Here is a 16,429-nt window from a genome sequence, read left to right as displayed (position 1 = left end):
ATTGCATCACACATTTTAAGTCACCATGAAATTTACTTGCTCCAAGAGAAGACAATCATGGGATTTGAGCACTTAAACCCTTAGTCCCCTTAGCAATCCAAACTACTTATATTTTGTAATACTACCATTTTAAAAGATAGTTTCCAGGTCTTAAGGATCTTCTGTTTGGAAACGACGTGTGACTTTCTATCAGATACCTTTTGCCAGCACTAGTTCCATAACTTCTTTTAACGTCAAGAGAAGGGATCTAAATATTACAAGTTCACATGGGTATTTAGTGAACAGTGACTGTCTCTGACACTGCTACCTGATTTTGTATGACATTGGTAAGTTGCTTAATCTTTTCAATCTCAATTATTTATCTGTTATTTGAAGACTGCGACAAGTGAGGGTTTCACATAGACTTATGGAGGAGGATTGTTTTGACTTCACTCCATACTATTGAAGGAGCTTGTACAGCTTCTGAACTTTCCTCTGCCTGAGATTCTCTCTCTCTAATATGTTGGAATTAAATAAGATTTCCTTGTTTTAGTACACTTTCTTGGATCAGAATGAGCATGCAAAAACTGTTCTCTCCATGATTATTATATAATTTTAAAATAATTGATCATGGATAGGTTCAATCGTAACAAGATAATAAAAGTAATATAAAATATATACGACCATATCTATCTTACTTTATAAAAGCCCTCAATACTCTTAAAATATTTGTTTGTTCTCTGGCACTGAGATTTTATTTGAAGCATATACTGAGTTTCTGTATTTTATTGTGGCCTTTTCTTTAACAGTTAAAGTATTCTTAACCTAGTAAATGCACAAAAAATGTTTGTTCACAGACTGCCTGGCAACAAAATAAGGCTGTTGGTTATGACAAAATTTGGAGACAATAAAGCTCTCGGTACTTTTTTTTTTTTTAAGATTTTTATTTATTTGACAGATGACAAGTAGGCAGAGAGGCAGACAGAGAGAGGAGGAGGCAGGCTCCCTGCTGAGCAGAGAGCCCGATGTGAGGTTCTATCCCAGGACCCTGGGATCATGACCTGAGCCAAAGGCAGAGGCTTTAACCACTGAGCCACTCAGGCGCCCCTAGCTCTCTGTACTTTTACTGAGTTTAATTGTTTCTGGACAGCCAATGAAATGACAGATTGAGGAGTAAAATCTGTGTTCAGGAAGTTAGATAATACTCTGTGATGGTGCCAAAACCTGGGTATAGGTTTCAGCAGCTGAAATTGTACTTAGTGTGTTGCCCAGTCAAAAGAGCAGAAGGAAGCATTATGGGAAGAAAGATTCTTTTTCTTCTGATGGTGGGGGTCTTTGTCGCATACTATATTTATATATCTCTCCCAGATAATATTGAAGAGCCTTGGAAACTACTGCGTGTGACCACATGTATGAAAACTGGTAGAGTTGTATTGACTCTGAATATTTAATATTTTGATCAGGAGAATATAATTTTTGTATTATTGTTATTTTAAAAGTTTCTACTGTCTTTGAAATTTTGTTCTTAAAATTTGCTTGCAGATGTTAAAACCTTTTTTTAAAAAAAATATTTTAACTATTCCTTAATGCAGACCCCTAACAGATTGAGTATGGAGGAAGTAGTCAAGTAGCTTTAATTTTAAATATTACAAAATAAAACAGAATCTTTTAAATATTAAAAGGCAGGAAGACAAATAAAAAGTCTTCTTCTGAGTTTCATGGCATGAATGTTGCCACAATGAAGCACTTTTTTTTCTTTTTAAAGCAAGAACTTCAGAGATTGTAAGATTGAACAACACAGTGATGAATTATAGAATTCTTTGCAATAATCTTGAACTCAGATATGAAAATGCATTCATGTTGAAATATTTTTAAACAAGTCAGCTGGTAAAAAGCCAAGGGAAACTGGATGCACCCAATTTCCAGTTGTAAAAGGGTAAACTACTCAGGTGATGGGGCAGCTGGTTGTCTGGCTGTCTCACTGTGTCCCCATTGTCTCTCAAAAACCTGTGCTTCTTTTCTAACAAGGTTCATTATGTGAAATTAATACCATTTTTTTATCTCCTTTAAACATCTCTGTAGTAAGTTGCCTTCTATGGCATAAAACAGAATAAAATAAAACAAAAAATAAAATAACAGTAATTCAAGGACAGTTAGTCTGGATATTAAACTCATTATCTCTTTCCTTGCATTTTTAAGGTGTTTTTTTTAGGTCTCCTCTGGATTTGAATGTAGCTCCGAATAAGTTCAATGTATGTCTTATTTTCAATTTCTTATTAGTGATTTGATCATTTGTAGTAATTTTATGAGCACATATGTTGTTGTTGGATTTGGGTCAGTTTCACTGGAATATAGCTTCAAGTCTTATTTTTTGTAAATAATTCTTGAAATATGTTTAAAATATTTATTTTGGAAAAAATTTAGAAGATAAAATATTTTTATTCATAGTTTTGTTTTCTTTTATTATTTAGATTGATTATATGTGTATATGTACTTACATATACATATTGAAATACACATATGGTCCTCTTTGTATATCTCTAAGATGATGTCACTTCTCTCCTAGTACCTTTTAATCTTTTCTGAATTTTTCATTCCTTTTGTTTTTTCTCATTTCTATCATATACAATACCTTGGGTTTCTTTGAATTTGCTGTTTATTTTTGAAATTATTTCTCTTTTATTTAATATTCCTTTTCTAATTTCTACCAGTACCAGTTTTCGGTCACTCCTTCCTTTTGAGTAGTGATCAACTCCAAATATCTGTCTTATCTTCCATGAATATATGTATTTCTCCTTTGAGATATTTGTTGTGTTATTTTTGAAATCCATTCTATAATACTTGTGTAATATATTTCACCCATTTTGCAGTAACTTGTTTCTAATCTGTTTTCTTCATTTATTTCCTGTGTTGGAAACTGTTATTATTTTTCTTATAGTTCCTAGAACATTGCATGAATATCATATATCAACTTTTGTATTATTTCTATTTGACTGAATGGGTTTTCCTGGACAAACTATTATGAGAATGTCCTGAGGAATAGAGGTGGGTCAATATATTATTTTTCTTTCAGTTTTTGTGCTAAGTCACAAAATTACTACAATTTATACATATATATTTATACTCTCAAGAATGAGTCTCACCAAAAAAAAAAAGAATTTATTTACTAAATACATCAGATAACCTTATAATATGTCATCTTTCCAAACTTCTGTAAAATCCATCGTACATTTATGAAGAAGCCAGTTTTTTGCCAGTCCTCCTTCCCTCCCCCAAAATGAAAAAACCCAAAAGCCTCCTGCTTGAATTTAATGCCATCGGGTCCTATTTTGTGCTTTGTTGATAAATTTGACCATAAGAGAAAGAACAGTAATTTACACTTTTGTTAATTCAATGATGAAGATAAATAGAAGTCTTGGAATAGCCTGTCAATTTGTAGAGGAGCATTATCTCCTAGAATAGAAAATATCAAATATAATTAACCAAAATGCCAACTCTAATAGATTGCTCAGCATTACTTTGAAAGGACTAGAGGGTTGCATCTAGTCTTGGTAAGAAATAACATTATAGTCCAATAACATAACACTATCAGACCCATCCTGGGTTTGGGATTATAACCATTTGTGAGAAGTGTTTTCCAACGCAATAGCAGAATGTAAGGTTTACCTTAGTTGCATTGAGATAATTTTTTTTAGAATATGTAAAAATTGGTTTTTTTTAAATCATTATGTTCGATTAGCCAACATATAGTACATCACTAATTTTTGATGTAGTGTTCAACAATTCATTAGTTGTGTATAACACTCAGTGCTCATCACAGTCTGAAGCTTCCTAGGTTTGAGGTCATTTTTAAAAATACTGATTTTATCATCTCTGTTCTTTGCTTACACTTGGCCCAGCTTACTTCTTTTCACTACTGTGACTTCAGAGATGCACTGGTTGGCCTGTAAAGGGTGAACATATTGAGGAACAATAATCATTTTAGTTTCCAAATTGCCAAATACCTACATTTCCTATACAAAACCCTAACTTGGGTGCAGCCAATCGCCTAGGTAATGCTCAGAAATTCAATTTTATGATTTTTCCTTTAGGGGATAGATCTTTGTATGACAGATTAAGATACAAGAAATAATTTTGTCTATAAATTTAGGGATATAAACTCCAGAATTGCTTGGAATTTTCCCTCTTTATTATTTGATATTTCAAATTTACATTAAAAATTCCCTTTTGGGTATAGGGTTTGTATCCACTAAGCTATTGCTCTAATTCATCACAGTTCACTAAAGGAAAGACAATTAAAGAAACCGTAAAAACATTGTAATTCAATTCAGAGTCCAGGGACTTTGGACATTATTTTTAACACACTTGGTCTTTTGTTATGTATTTATTACACTTCCTAGTAGGATCCAAAAGTTTGTGAGATTATAAAATCATATTACAAAATTTTATTCTTAGTATTGTTTACACATGTTACAATTACTATTTTTGTAACTTAATTCTTATTTTTAACTTATATGACATAGACCATTTTCTATCATTTAAAAAATATTTATTTGAAATAACCAGTCTCATTCTTTGAAGATAAACTATTTGAGTCCAGTGATATATGTTTTTAAAGAGGACCTTATATTTTCTGTACTTAACTTTGATTTAAACTAGAGGGCAAACTAAATTAGCATATTTAGATACAATTACTTCTATGATACCTACTTTTTGTTTAAAGATTGTATTTATTTATTTGAGAGAGAGACAGTTAGAGAGAGCTTGAGAGGGGAGAAGATCAGAGGGAGAAACAAACTCCCCGTGGAGCTGGGAGCCCGATAAGGGACTCGATCCTGGGAATCTGGGATCATGACCTGAGCCACACAGGTGCCCCTGTGACACCTACTTTATGTCATAGGGTGTAGAAATTTTAAATTTTAAATTTGTTCAAATGAAGTAAATAAATGCTTCTGATCTGACTATTACATTTCTATGTTAACATTTAAAATTAGCAGTCCTGATATTTATGCAGTTTCTTTAAACATTTTTGTTAATTGGTTGGAGTGCTTGTACAAAAATCATACCTAGCAGAAACATGGAGGATATTATTTAACACTCTGTAAAAATAATGTAGAAATAAAGAGGACAGAAGACGGTCTGCTGCACGTAGGAGTCTCCACCCTTTGGGTAATTGCAGAGAGGAGCAGTTAGGGGACATCCAGGGGTTGGGAGCATGGTCAGCATAGGTGGAGCTGTCTGTGTGGGGAGTATACCCAGAATATGGAGAAGACATGGAGCATACTCATAGTTAGAATAATTGATCTCCCAAACCCTGTCAGGCAGGGACTAAGCATTTGCAGTTTGCTCTTTTTTTTTTTTTTCAACAGATTCTCAATTCTTGCACATTTATTTTTTTAATTAATTAATTAATTTTTAAAATAAACATATAACCTATTTTTATCCCCAGGGGTACAGGACTGTGAATCGCCAGGTTTACACATTTCACAGCACTCATCATAGCACATACCCTCCCCAATATCCATATCCCCACTACCCTCTCCCGTCCCCCCTCCCCCCAGTAACCCTCAGTCTGTTTTTTGAGATTGAGTCTTGTATGGTTTGTCTCCCTCCCAATCCCACCTTCTTTCATTTTTTTCTTTTCCTACCCCCCAAGCCCCCCACATTGCATCTCCACTCCCTCATATCAGGCAGATCATATGATAGTTGTCTTTCTCCGATTGACTTATTTCGCTTAGCATAATACCCTCTAGTTCCATCCACGTCATCGCAAATGACAAGATTTCATTTCTTTTGATGGCTACATAGTATTCCATTGTGTATATATACCACCTCTTCTTTATCCATTCATCTGTTGATGGACATCTAGATTCTTTCCATAGTTTGGCTATGGTGGACATTGCTGCTATAAACATTTGGGTACACGTGCCCCTTCAGAGCACCATGTTTGTATCTTTAGGATATATACCCAGTAGTGCAATGGCTGGGTCATAGGGTAGCTCTATTTTCAGTTTTTTGAGGAACCTCCACACTGTTTTTCAGAGTGGTTGCACCAGCTTGCATTCCCACCAAGAGTGCAGGAGGGTTCCCCTGTCTCCACATCCTCCCCAGAATCTGTCATTTCTTGACTTGTTAATTTTAGACATTCTGACTGGTGTGAGGTGGTATCTCATTGTGGTTTTGATTTGTATTTCCCTGATACCGAGTGATGTGGAGCATTTTTTCATGTGTCTGTTGTCCATCTGGATGTCTTCTTTGCAGAAATGTCTGTTCACGTCCTCAGCCCATTTCTTGATTGGATTATTTGTTCTTTGGGTGTTGAGATTGCTAAGCTCTTTATAGATTTTGGATACTAGCCCTTTATCTGATATGTCGTTTGCAAATATCTTCTCCCATTCTGTCAGTTGTCTTTTGGTTTTGTTCACTGTTTCCTTTGCTGTGCAAAAGCTTTTGATCTTGATGAAATCCCAATAGTTCATTTTTGCCCTTGCTTCTGTTGTCTTTGGCGATGTTCCTAGGAAGAAGTTGCTGCGGTTGAGGTCAAAGAGGTTGCTGCCTGTGTTCTCCTCAAGGATTTTGATGGATTGTTTTCTCACATTGAGGTCCTTCATCCATTTTGAGTCTATTTTTGTGTGTGGTGTAAGGAAATGGTCCAATTTCATTTTTCTGCATGTGGCTGTCCAATTTTCCCAGCACCATTTATTGAAGAGGCTGTCTTTTTTCCATTGGACATTCTTTCTTGCTTTGTCGAAGATTATTTGACTGTAGAGTTGAGGGTCTATTTCTGGGCTCTCTATTCTGTTCCATTGATCTATGTGTCTGTTTTTGTGCCAGTACCATGCTGTCTTGATGATGACAGCTTTGTAATAGAGCTTGAAGTCCGGAATTGTGATGCCACCAACGTTGGCTTTCTTTTTCAATATCCCTTTGGCTATTCGAGGTCTTAGCATCCCTTCCTGATCAAAATTCTTCAAAGTGTAGGGATAGAGGGCACATACCTCAATATCATCAAAGCCATCTATGAAAAACCCACCGCAAATATCATTCTCAATGGAGAAAAACTGAAAGCTTTTCTGCTAAGGTCAGGAACACGGCAGGGATGTCCATTATCACCACTGCTATTCAACATAGTACTAGAGGTCCTAGCCTCAGTAATCAGACAACAAAAGGAAATTAAAGGCATCCAAATCGGCAAAGAAGAAGTCAAATTATCACTCTTCGCAGATGATATGATACTATATGTGGAAAACCCAAAAGACTCCACTCCAAAACTGCTAGAACTTGTACAGGAATTCAGTAAAGTGTCAGGATAAAAAAAAATCAATGCACAGAAATCAGTTGCATTTCTCTACACCAACAGCAAGACAGAAGAAAGAGAAATTAAGGAGTCAATCCCATTTACAATTGCATCCAAAACCATAAGATACCTAGGAATAAACCTAACCAAAGAGACACAGAATCTATACTCAGAAAACTATAAAGTACTCATGAAAGAAATTGAGGAAGACACAAAGAAATGGAAAAATGTTCCATGCTCCTGGATTGGAAGAATAAATATTGTGAAAATGTCTATGCTACCTAAAGCAATCTACACATTTAATGCAATTCCTATCAAAGTACCATCCATCTTTTTCAAATAAATGGAACAAATAATGCTAAAATTTATATGTAATTCTCTTTTTTGATGGGATCTTTGTCTGTTTGGGGATCAAGGTGATGCTGGCCTCATAAAATGAGTTTGGAAGTTTTCCTTCCATTTCTATTTTTTGGAACACTTTCAGGAGAATAGGAGTTAATTCTTCTTTAAATATTTGGTAGAATTCCCCTGGGAAGCCGTCTGGCCCTGGGCTTTTGTTTGTTTGGATATTTTTGATGACTGTTTCAATCTCCTTACTGGTTATGGGTCTGTTCAGGTTTTCTATTTCTTCCTGGTTCAGTTGTGATAGTTTATATGTCTCTAGAAATGTATCCATTTCTTCCAGATTGTGGAATTTGTTGGCGTAGAGTTGCTCATAGTATGTTCTTATAATTGTTTTTATTTCTTTGGTGTTGGTTGTGATCTCTCCTCTTTTATTCATGATTTTATTTATTTTGGTCCTTTCTCTTTTCTTTTTGATAAGTCTGGCCAGGGGTTTGTTAATTTTATTAATTCTTTCAAAGAACCAGCTCCTAGTTTTATTGATTTGTTCTATTGTTTTTTTTTTAATTGAATTTATTTATTTTCAGCATAACAGTATTCATTATTTTTTCACCACACCCAGTGCTCCATGCAATCCGTGCCCTCTATTTTACCCACCACCTGATACCCCAACCTCCCACCCCCCAGCCACTTCAAACCCCTCAGATTGTTTTTCAGAGTCCATAGTCTCTCATGATTCACCTCCCCTTCCAATTTCCCCCAACTTCCTTCTCCTCTCTAACTCCCCATGTCCTCCAAGCTATTTGTTATGCTCCACAAATAAGTGAAACCATATGATAATTGTTTTTTTAGTTTCTATTTCATTGATTTCTGCTCTAATCTTTATGATTTCTCTTCTCCTGCTGGGTTTAGGGCTTTCTTTGTTGTTCTTTCTCCAGCTCCTTTAGGTGTAGAGTTAGGTTGTGTATTTGAGACCTTTCTTGTTTCTTGAGAAAGGCTTGTACTGCTATATATTTTCCTCTCAGGACTGCCTTTGTTGTGTCCCACAGATTTTGAACCGTTGTGTTTTCATTATCATTTGATTTCAAACATTAACATATCAAAGCAATTGTGTTAATATGTTAGAAAGTAGGGATACATAGAGATAAATATTAGGGAACATTTATATTCTGAGTGCTTTTATTCCTACCTTCTGCCAGATTTTTTTAATATGTTTATTTATTTATTTATTTGAGAGAGAGAGAGAGCATGTGGGATGTAGGGACAGAGGGAGAAGGAGAGAGACTCTTAAGCAGACTCTCCCCTGAGTGCAGAGCCTGATGTGGGACTTGATCTCACCATCCTGAGTTCACAACCCTGAGATCACAACCTGAGCCACAACCAAGAGTCACACACTTAAATGATTGTGCCACCCAGCTCTCCTACCTTCTGCTAGATTTTTTTTTAATAAAATGATAAAATGCTCTTTAAAGATCATTGGTTTAAACATAATTAGTATGGTCATATAAGTGTCACATTCTTTCATTTTATTAGGGCTGGTATTTGTAAAATCAATCAATGATACCAGTCACCATAGCTACAGAATCAGATTATTCAGTATCCTTCATGGAGCATACTAAAACTTGAATGAAAACTGGTTATCAGAATTCCTAATTTGCCTATAGATAAAAAAAAATGTTAGCAGGTTTACTTGTAGAAGGAACTATAGTTTTCAGAAATCAGCCATCACTATTTCTATGACATTAAGCTAAAACTGGGCATCTATTAGCTATCATTTTAAAATGACACAAAATCATACTTAGTCTAATATTAGGTAAAACTGTTTTTTATTTATTAAGCAATCAAACAAATTTATTAAGCAATCAAACAAAATTTGATGTTGATTTTATTATTCATTTTTATGTATATTTTAAAGTATATCAATTTTGGCTATTGGTACCTTCAGAATAACCTTCTCATGATTTGTAGCCAAAGGAAAGATATAAATTTTATGATTTGTTATAAATACACTGCAGAAGAGATATCTGCTACTTCCCAGAAATTAACTTCTGTATTGTCCACTCATTGTCACTCTGAAAGGCATGTTGAGGCAGTACAAAGGGCATATCAGCAGACACTGATTTTGGGAGGTAAAGAAATGTCCAGATCTGTGACCTTGGGCAAGGCACCTGATCTTTTCAAGCATCAATTTCTTTCTACTGTGTAACATAAAGAACCCTTCCTCTTATGGAGTTTAGATTCTATAGTGGTGAAATAATGAATTCTGAGCCATAATTATTAAAAATCTTATTAAAATATCTTGCACTATTCTGGAGAGCATTAAAATGCTAATAAAATATGAAGTTTCTCAGCCAGAAATTTTTTAAGGATGCAAAATAACAAACAAACACAAAGATAAGCTTAGTACTTGAAGTCCTCTCTGCTCTAATGGTATATGCCAATCAAAAGAAAACTGTTCAGCAAGATGAACTAGACAGTTGAAGTCAAGTTCCAGGACCCTCCAAAAATGGGGACAACTATGAAAAATGGGGACCTTTAAAGTGAGGTCCTAAATTGATATGATCTCACTGTCAGGGTGAACGTGATGCAAAAAATCCAAACAAACAAAAAAACAAACCTCAAGTGCATTTGGAGCCTTGCTTCACATCACCTGGATGGTATGGGGAAATCTCCCATACCTGAACTTAAATGAGTTGGTGTGAATAGTTGATATTCAAGTATACTTGACAGAAATGTATAAAAATCCTCCCTGGAAAAATATGGTATCTTTATAGACTTAAAATGTTTCCTGAAAATATTTTTGAAAACAGTATCCAGCACAGAATAAAACATGTCCAGACAAACAAGTAAATAAGAAACTATGAAGGAAAGTAGGCAAATCAACAGACAATAGAAAGACACTTAACAAGATTCAGATACTGCAGTTATTAACCATAGAATATAAAATAATTATCCTAGTTTCTTCAATTAATTCACAACCATGATTTCAAATTTCAGCAGAAAAATAGTTTTGAAAAACAAACAAAAATTCTAAAACTAAAAAATCAATATAAAAAAAAAACTTTAGGAATTGTTGAAGTGATTTTACATAGCTGAAGAGATCATTTATAAGCTGAAAGATGGATCATCTGACCCATGGATGACTATGCAAAATGAAGCACGGAAAACTCAAAAAAGATAGAAAATACAAAAGAGAATATAAGAAAATCCAAAAGACTTTTAAATGTTATGCCAGAAGCAAAGAGGAAAGAATGGGCAAAGGAATACTTAAAAATATAATAGTAGGGAATTTTGCAGAACTGATGAAAGATATCAAGATACAGATAAAATAAGCTCCATGAACCTTAAACATTCTTTTTTAAAAGATTAAAAATAAAATAAATAGCTAGAGAGAAATCTACATATAGTCACAGCAAGGTGAAAGTGTAAAAAACCAATGACACAAAAAGAAATAGAGGGGTGCCTGATGGTCTCAGTTGGTAAGGCATGCAACTCTTAATCTTGGGGTTGTGAGTACACGGGGGTAGAGATTACTCATTTTTTTTAAATATAAAAAAATGAAATAGAGGAAATCTTGGGAAAAAATACCTTCATAGAAGTGCAAGTCACAATAATAGCTTCTTAATAACAAGAATGCAATTTCTAAGTGGAATACTATCAAAGTGTAGCAATTTTTACAGTCAACCCAATCCTATGATGCACAAAATTTTACTTATAAATAAAGGAGAAATGAAGGCATGTTCAGATAAACCAAAACCCAGAAAACTGCTATAAATGGAACACACTAAAAGGTGGTTTAAATAAATCATTCAGACAGAATGAAAATGTAGATAAAAGTTTATGATACTGGAAGAAGCAAAGAACAGTAATATGGTAAGATGTGGGTAAAATCTTAAATTTGGATACTTTAAAATAATAAGATATATAGAATTAAAGTATAAGAAAAACAAACCATAAATTCAAGAGTGGAGAGGAGGGCAGATTTTAAGTCTTATAAGCTCTTTTTATTATCTAAGAAGAAATAAAGGCTTAGAATTGGCCTTTGATAATTTCATTTGTTTTGGGGATGTTGCAAATACACATTATAATTCTTAGGGTAATCATTCAAAGAATAAAAATATGGCATAACTTATAAACTGTGACAAGAAAAAAAATAGAATAATTACAAAGTTAAACGATCTGAAAGAAGTAAAAAATAGAGAAAACAGAAAAAGGAGGAGTCACAAAATAAGTTGGATCAAAATCAACTATTTTATTAATTATAGTAAATGCTAGTGGTCTAAATAATCTGGTTGTAGGATCAAGATTGTCAGATTAGAAACACAGATAAGCAGAAAATTTGAAAATAAATGGATGGAAAATGTATATCCTGAAATAACACCTAAAAGAATTGTGGGTAGGTTAAGAAGATCACATCATTACAGAAAAGGTTAAACCACCAGGAAAATATGACAACTCTAAATCTGTGTGGATTTAATAACATGGCCTTAAATGTATGAAGAAAATATTAACAGAACTCCAGGGGAAAATACACATGTTCAAAACCATAATGAGAATTTAACAGTACTTCTTTCAGTAATCAAGAAAGCAAGCAAGAATAATAATAAAGATATAGAGAACAGAAATAATGATCAATACATTTAACTCAATGGACGTATAAAAACAGGGAAACAAGCAAATACATATGATCATTTTAAAAAATCAACAAAGTACTAGTCCCAAAAAGCAAGTCTCAAAAAAAATCACAGAATTTAAATCATGCAGTTGGACTCTTAACCACAGTTCAATGATTGGGAAATCAATAGGAAAAAGGCAAATAAGAAAATTGCCTTCTTTGTATGGAAATATAAAAAATACATTAGGCACCTAATAATAACCCATTATTAATAGAATATTAAGTTCTTCACATTTCAAATGATATTTTTAGGCTATTTTATTTCTTTAAAAGCATGGATTGGAAAGTAAGAAAGGCTGAAATAAGCATCTAACTCAAGAAAAAAATAGAAGGAAATAATAGTGATGGAAAGAACAGAAATTATGATGTTCAAAACCAGGCTTACAGTAAATATGAACAAAAAGCAAAAAGTTAATTTGTTAATTCTTTGAAAGTTCTAAATAAAAATTTTAAATCTCTGGAAATACAAATGAAAAAGAACAAAACCAGGCATAAACAATTAATAACAGGACTGAAAAAGGGACAATACTGTAGATCCTTTGATATGAAAAAGAATTCGCCTTTGATAAGTTAAGAATGAATATTGTAGTCTTTGAAGGACATATCTTGAAAAACTTTGAAGTTAAAATATTTAATAATATTTAAATAGAATAGAAAAATTCCCAAAAAGTTTGTAACTTGCAAAGCAGACACAGAGGAAATGAAAATCTGAGCAATTTTATAACCATTAAACGAATCAAATCAATAACAAAGAACAGTCCTGGTAAGAAATCTTGCCGGCAATTTACATCAAACATCAAAGAGAAATCACTTGAAATAAATGCAAAATATTACAGAGGATAGGAAAAAAATTGTGCACCCTTTAATTATTTTCAGAGAAGCACGATCTTTATGACCAATTTAACAAGAACAGTCTCAGGAAGGAAAACAATGGGTCAATCATACTCAGAAAAGTAATGCATTAGTGTCATGAATAAAATATTAGAAAAAAATGTATATATACTATAACACATATACATGCACATATATATACATGTATGTATGTGTATATATACATACACACACATACATATAGTTGCTAATAATGCAAGGAAAAGCATATTTTATAAAAATAAGTGAATTTTACTACATTAATAGATAAAGGAAGCAGAATCATATATCATCTTACTAGATGCAGAGAAAGCACTTAGTAAAAATCACAGTAACAGTATTGGTTCCCTAGGAATAGATGGAACGTCCTTAACCAGATAAACTACATTGATGAAATGGTACAATTTTAAAGAAATAAACGGTATTGAATTCCATAGAATGAAGGATAAAGAGGAAGAGAGGTATTCAGTCCTACTGGGGAGGAAGAAGGATGTATGGTCAATTCAGGGTATATGGGAAACTCCCAACCCTTAAACATAGTTATATTTTACATTTCTGTTTTATGAAGTTCTATACTTGATCTCATATGTATTATATTTACCTACAAAGACAGTTTTTAAAAAATCTATATGTTTAAAGATTTTAGCTACCTATCAAGTTCAATTTACTGGTGAAATGTAAAATATTTTTGTATTCTTTCTTAACTCAATCTAAAATTGGCCACCTGTTGGCTACTTATTTAAATATTACCATACTTCCACTAATGAAAACAGTGTTCTTCATACTAGGTATTGACCTAAATGGAATGTGGTAATCTTACACGAGACAAAACACTGAAATGATTATTTAAATTCAATACATTTTTCCAACATAAAACAATTATTTTTACATAAAACAATATGGTAATGGAATTATAAATATTTTATTTTACTATCTAGATCTAAGTACTAACTGTGCTTTAAATACAATGAAATAAGCAAACAGTGCTGCCATTGACTTTTGCTAGTGTATGTGTGTGTGTGTGTGTGTGTGTGTGTGTGTAAAATGTCATCTGTATACCAAAGGAAAAAAATGCCAGAGTGCTCTGTTTATCCATTAAGTTTTTAAAAACAAGTTTTTTAGAAATAGACTTCAATTTAGACATTATACTTTACTCAGAACCATCAGAGTTCATATGGCTTTAATAATTACTATTATTAATAGTATATAATAATATATAATACTATTATATTGCTAATATTAATAGTATATAATAATTACTATTTGTGACCTATACTAGCAGATCTCAAGTTTTTGCATGCATGAGAATAACCTGAGAAACTTGTTAAAACACAAATTGCTGATTCCTCCCCATCAGACTTAGTAAGTCTGGGTGAGGACCCAAGAATTTGAATTTCTAATAAATCCTTAGGTGATACAGATATTAGGGGTCCAGAGAGCACACTTTGAGAAGTTAATTAGCACTGTTATTGAGCACTGGGTATTTTGTAAGACTGATGAATCACAGACCTGTATCCCTGAAACAAATAATACATTATATGTTAATTATTTGAATTTAAATTTTAAAAAAGTTAAAAAAAAAGGTTAATTAACCTATGAGACACAGTAGGCCATTTCAATGTTGCAAGACCAAGTAAATGTACATAAAAACATCTGCTAAACTCTAATGCTCAATAATCCTGGTCTGCAAATATTTCCGGTTGTGTATCCTATTAACCAAAAACTTCTAGTATACCCCAAATATATGCATATTAGTTTACAGAAAAATTTGTGTTAATGCACTAATGTAATTTGAATATTTAAAAAACATGAATGTTAAGTTAAATTAGACTTTTGCCTGGGATTTGTCTGTTTAGTATCAGAGCCAAATTAGAATTCCTAGTTATGTGATCTTTTCTTTAAATGTTAATGACCATTGATATAATGATATACATACCTAAATTTTTTATTCCAAAAAAAATGTTTCCTCTCATTGTCATTCCTAGTTGTCAGGGTAGATATTTTACTTTTTTTTTTTTAAGATTTTATTTATTTATTTATTTGAGAGAGAATGAGTGAGAGAGAGCCTAAGAGAGGAGAAGGTCGGAGGGAGAAGCAGACTCCCCAAGGAGCTGGGAGCCTGATGCGGGACTCGATCCTGGAAGTCCGGGATCATGACCTGAGCTGAAGGCAGTCACTCAACCACTGAGCCACCCAGGCACCCTGATATTTTACTTTTTAATCATGGATTAGATGACCTCTTTCTCCATCCACAAGGAAAGAAGCACAGATCAGTTTATATTCATAAAATTTAAGCAAAGACATATCTAAAATTCAATATAATATCAAAATTAGAAAGTTCTTTGAGATTTTTTTTTGTTTGTTTCTAATAATCTTTTTGAGATTCTGGATTTATTTAATATCAATCTATTGTTTTTCAATAAAAAATATCTCTTAAATGAAAATTACTATTTGAGCAATTCATTTAAATTATTTTCAGTTCATAGATGATCCAGATGTCAAGATCAAACTCAAGACCCAGTCTTTAATTTATCCTGCGCTTCAGACTCTTGATATGGATTTACCATCATATCGGGAGTGTTCACATTTTCCAACTCTGTCCAAATCAATGATGGTCAGATTGTTGAGTGAATACTTTACCATGGTCAGATCACTTGAAAAAGCTATGCTCTTCAACCAACATATACCAGTGGAATCAAGCCATCTGTTCAAACTTATTAATTGGAGTTCTTTGCTCCCTGAGAATTTTTAGAAAGGACACGTTCATAACAGTCTAACTTATGGTAGTTCTGAGCCCCCTTGTTGGCTGATGACAATAAATTATGAAATGTACCATTGACCTATGTCATCACCTGTCAATATGATATCTTAAGAGATGATGGAATTATGTATGTCGCCCGACTTAAGAATGCTGGAGTTCCAGTGACCCATCGCCACATTGAAGATGGATTCCATGGAGCATTTTCCTATTATGGATTTAAAATTGCATATAGAATAGAAAAATCAGTATATGAATTGGCTAAGTGAAAATATATAGTAAAAATCTAAGGAGTTGTCCATAAAAATATATAAGCCTCAGAATAGGAAACAAACTAGTAAGAATCAAAGGATTATGTTTAGGTTGATGTTTATCACCTGTGACTTTCTAAATCTTCATAGTCATAATGTTGTTTGTTTTTTAAAGCAGGGGGTAACTGGACATTAAGGAGGGCATGTAATGTAATGAGCACTGGATATTATATAAGGTCTTATATGTTATATAAGAC

At 33.0% G+C, this 16,429-nt stretch overlaps 1 protein-coding gene across 1 annotated transcript; it reads left to right on the top strand.

Moving 5' to 3' along the window:
- Nucleotides 1–1,274: 1,274 nt before the first annotated feature.
- On the top strand, nt 1,275–16,200 carry AADAC (arylacetamide deacetylase). Its single transcript, XM_059388347.1, is given in 5 exon segments — nt 1,275–1,389; nt 2,179–2,231; nt 15,643–15,955; nt 15,958–16,160; nt 16,162–16,200. Coding segments are annotated over 5 exon segments (723 nt in total).
- Nucleotides 16,201–16,429: the final 229 nt, after the last annotated feature.

The sequence above is a fragment of the Mustela nigripes genome, chromosome 2 (assembly GCF_022355385.1).
Source record: "Mustela nigripes isolate SB6536 chromosome 2, MUSNIG.SB6536, whole genome shotgun sequence".
Lineage (NCBI taxonomy): Eukaryota > Metazoa > Chordata > Mammalia > Carnivora > Mustelidae > Mustela > Mustela nigripes.
This window is presented reverse-complemented; position numbering and strand designations above follow the sequence as displayed.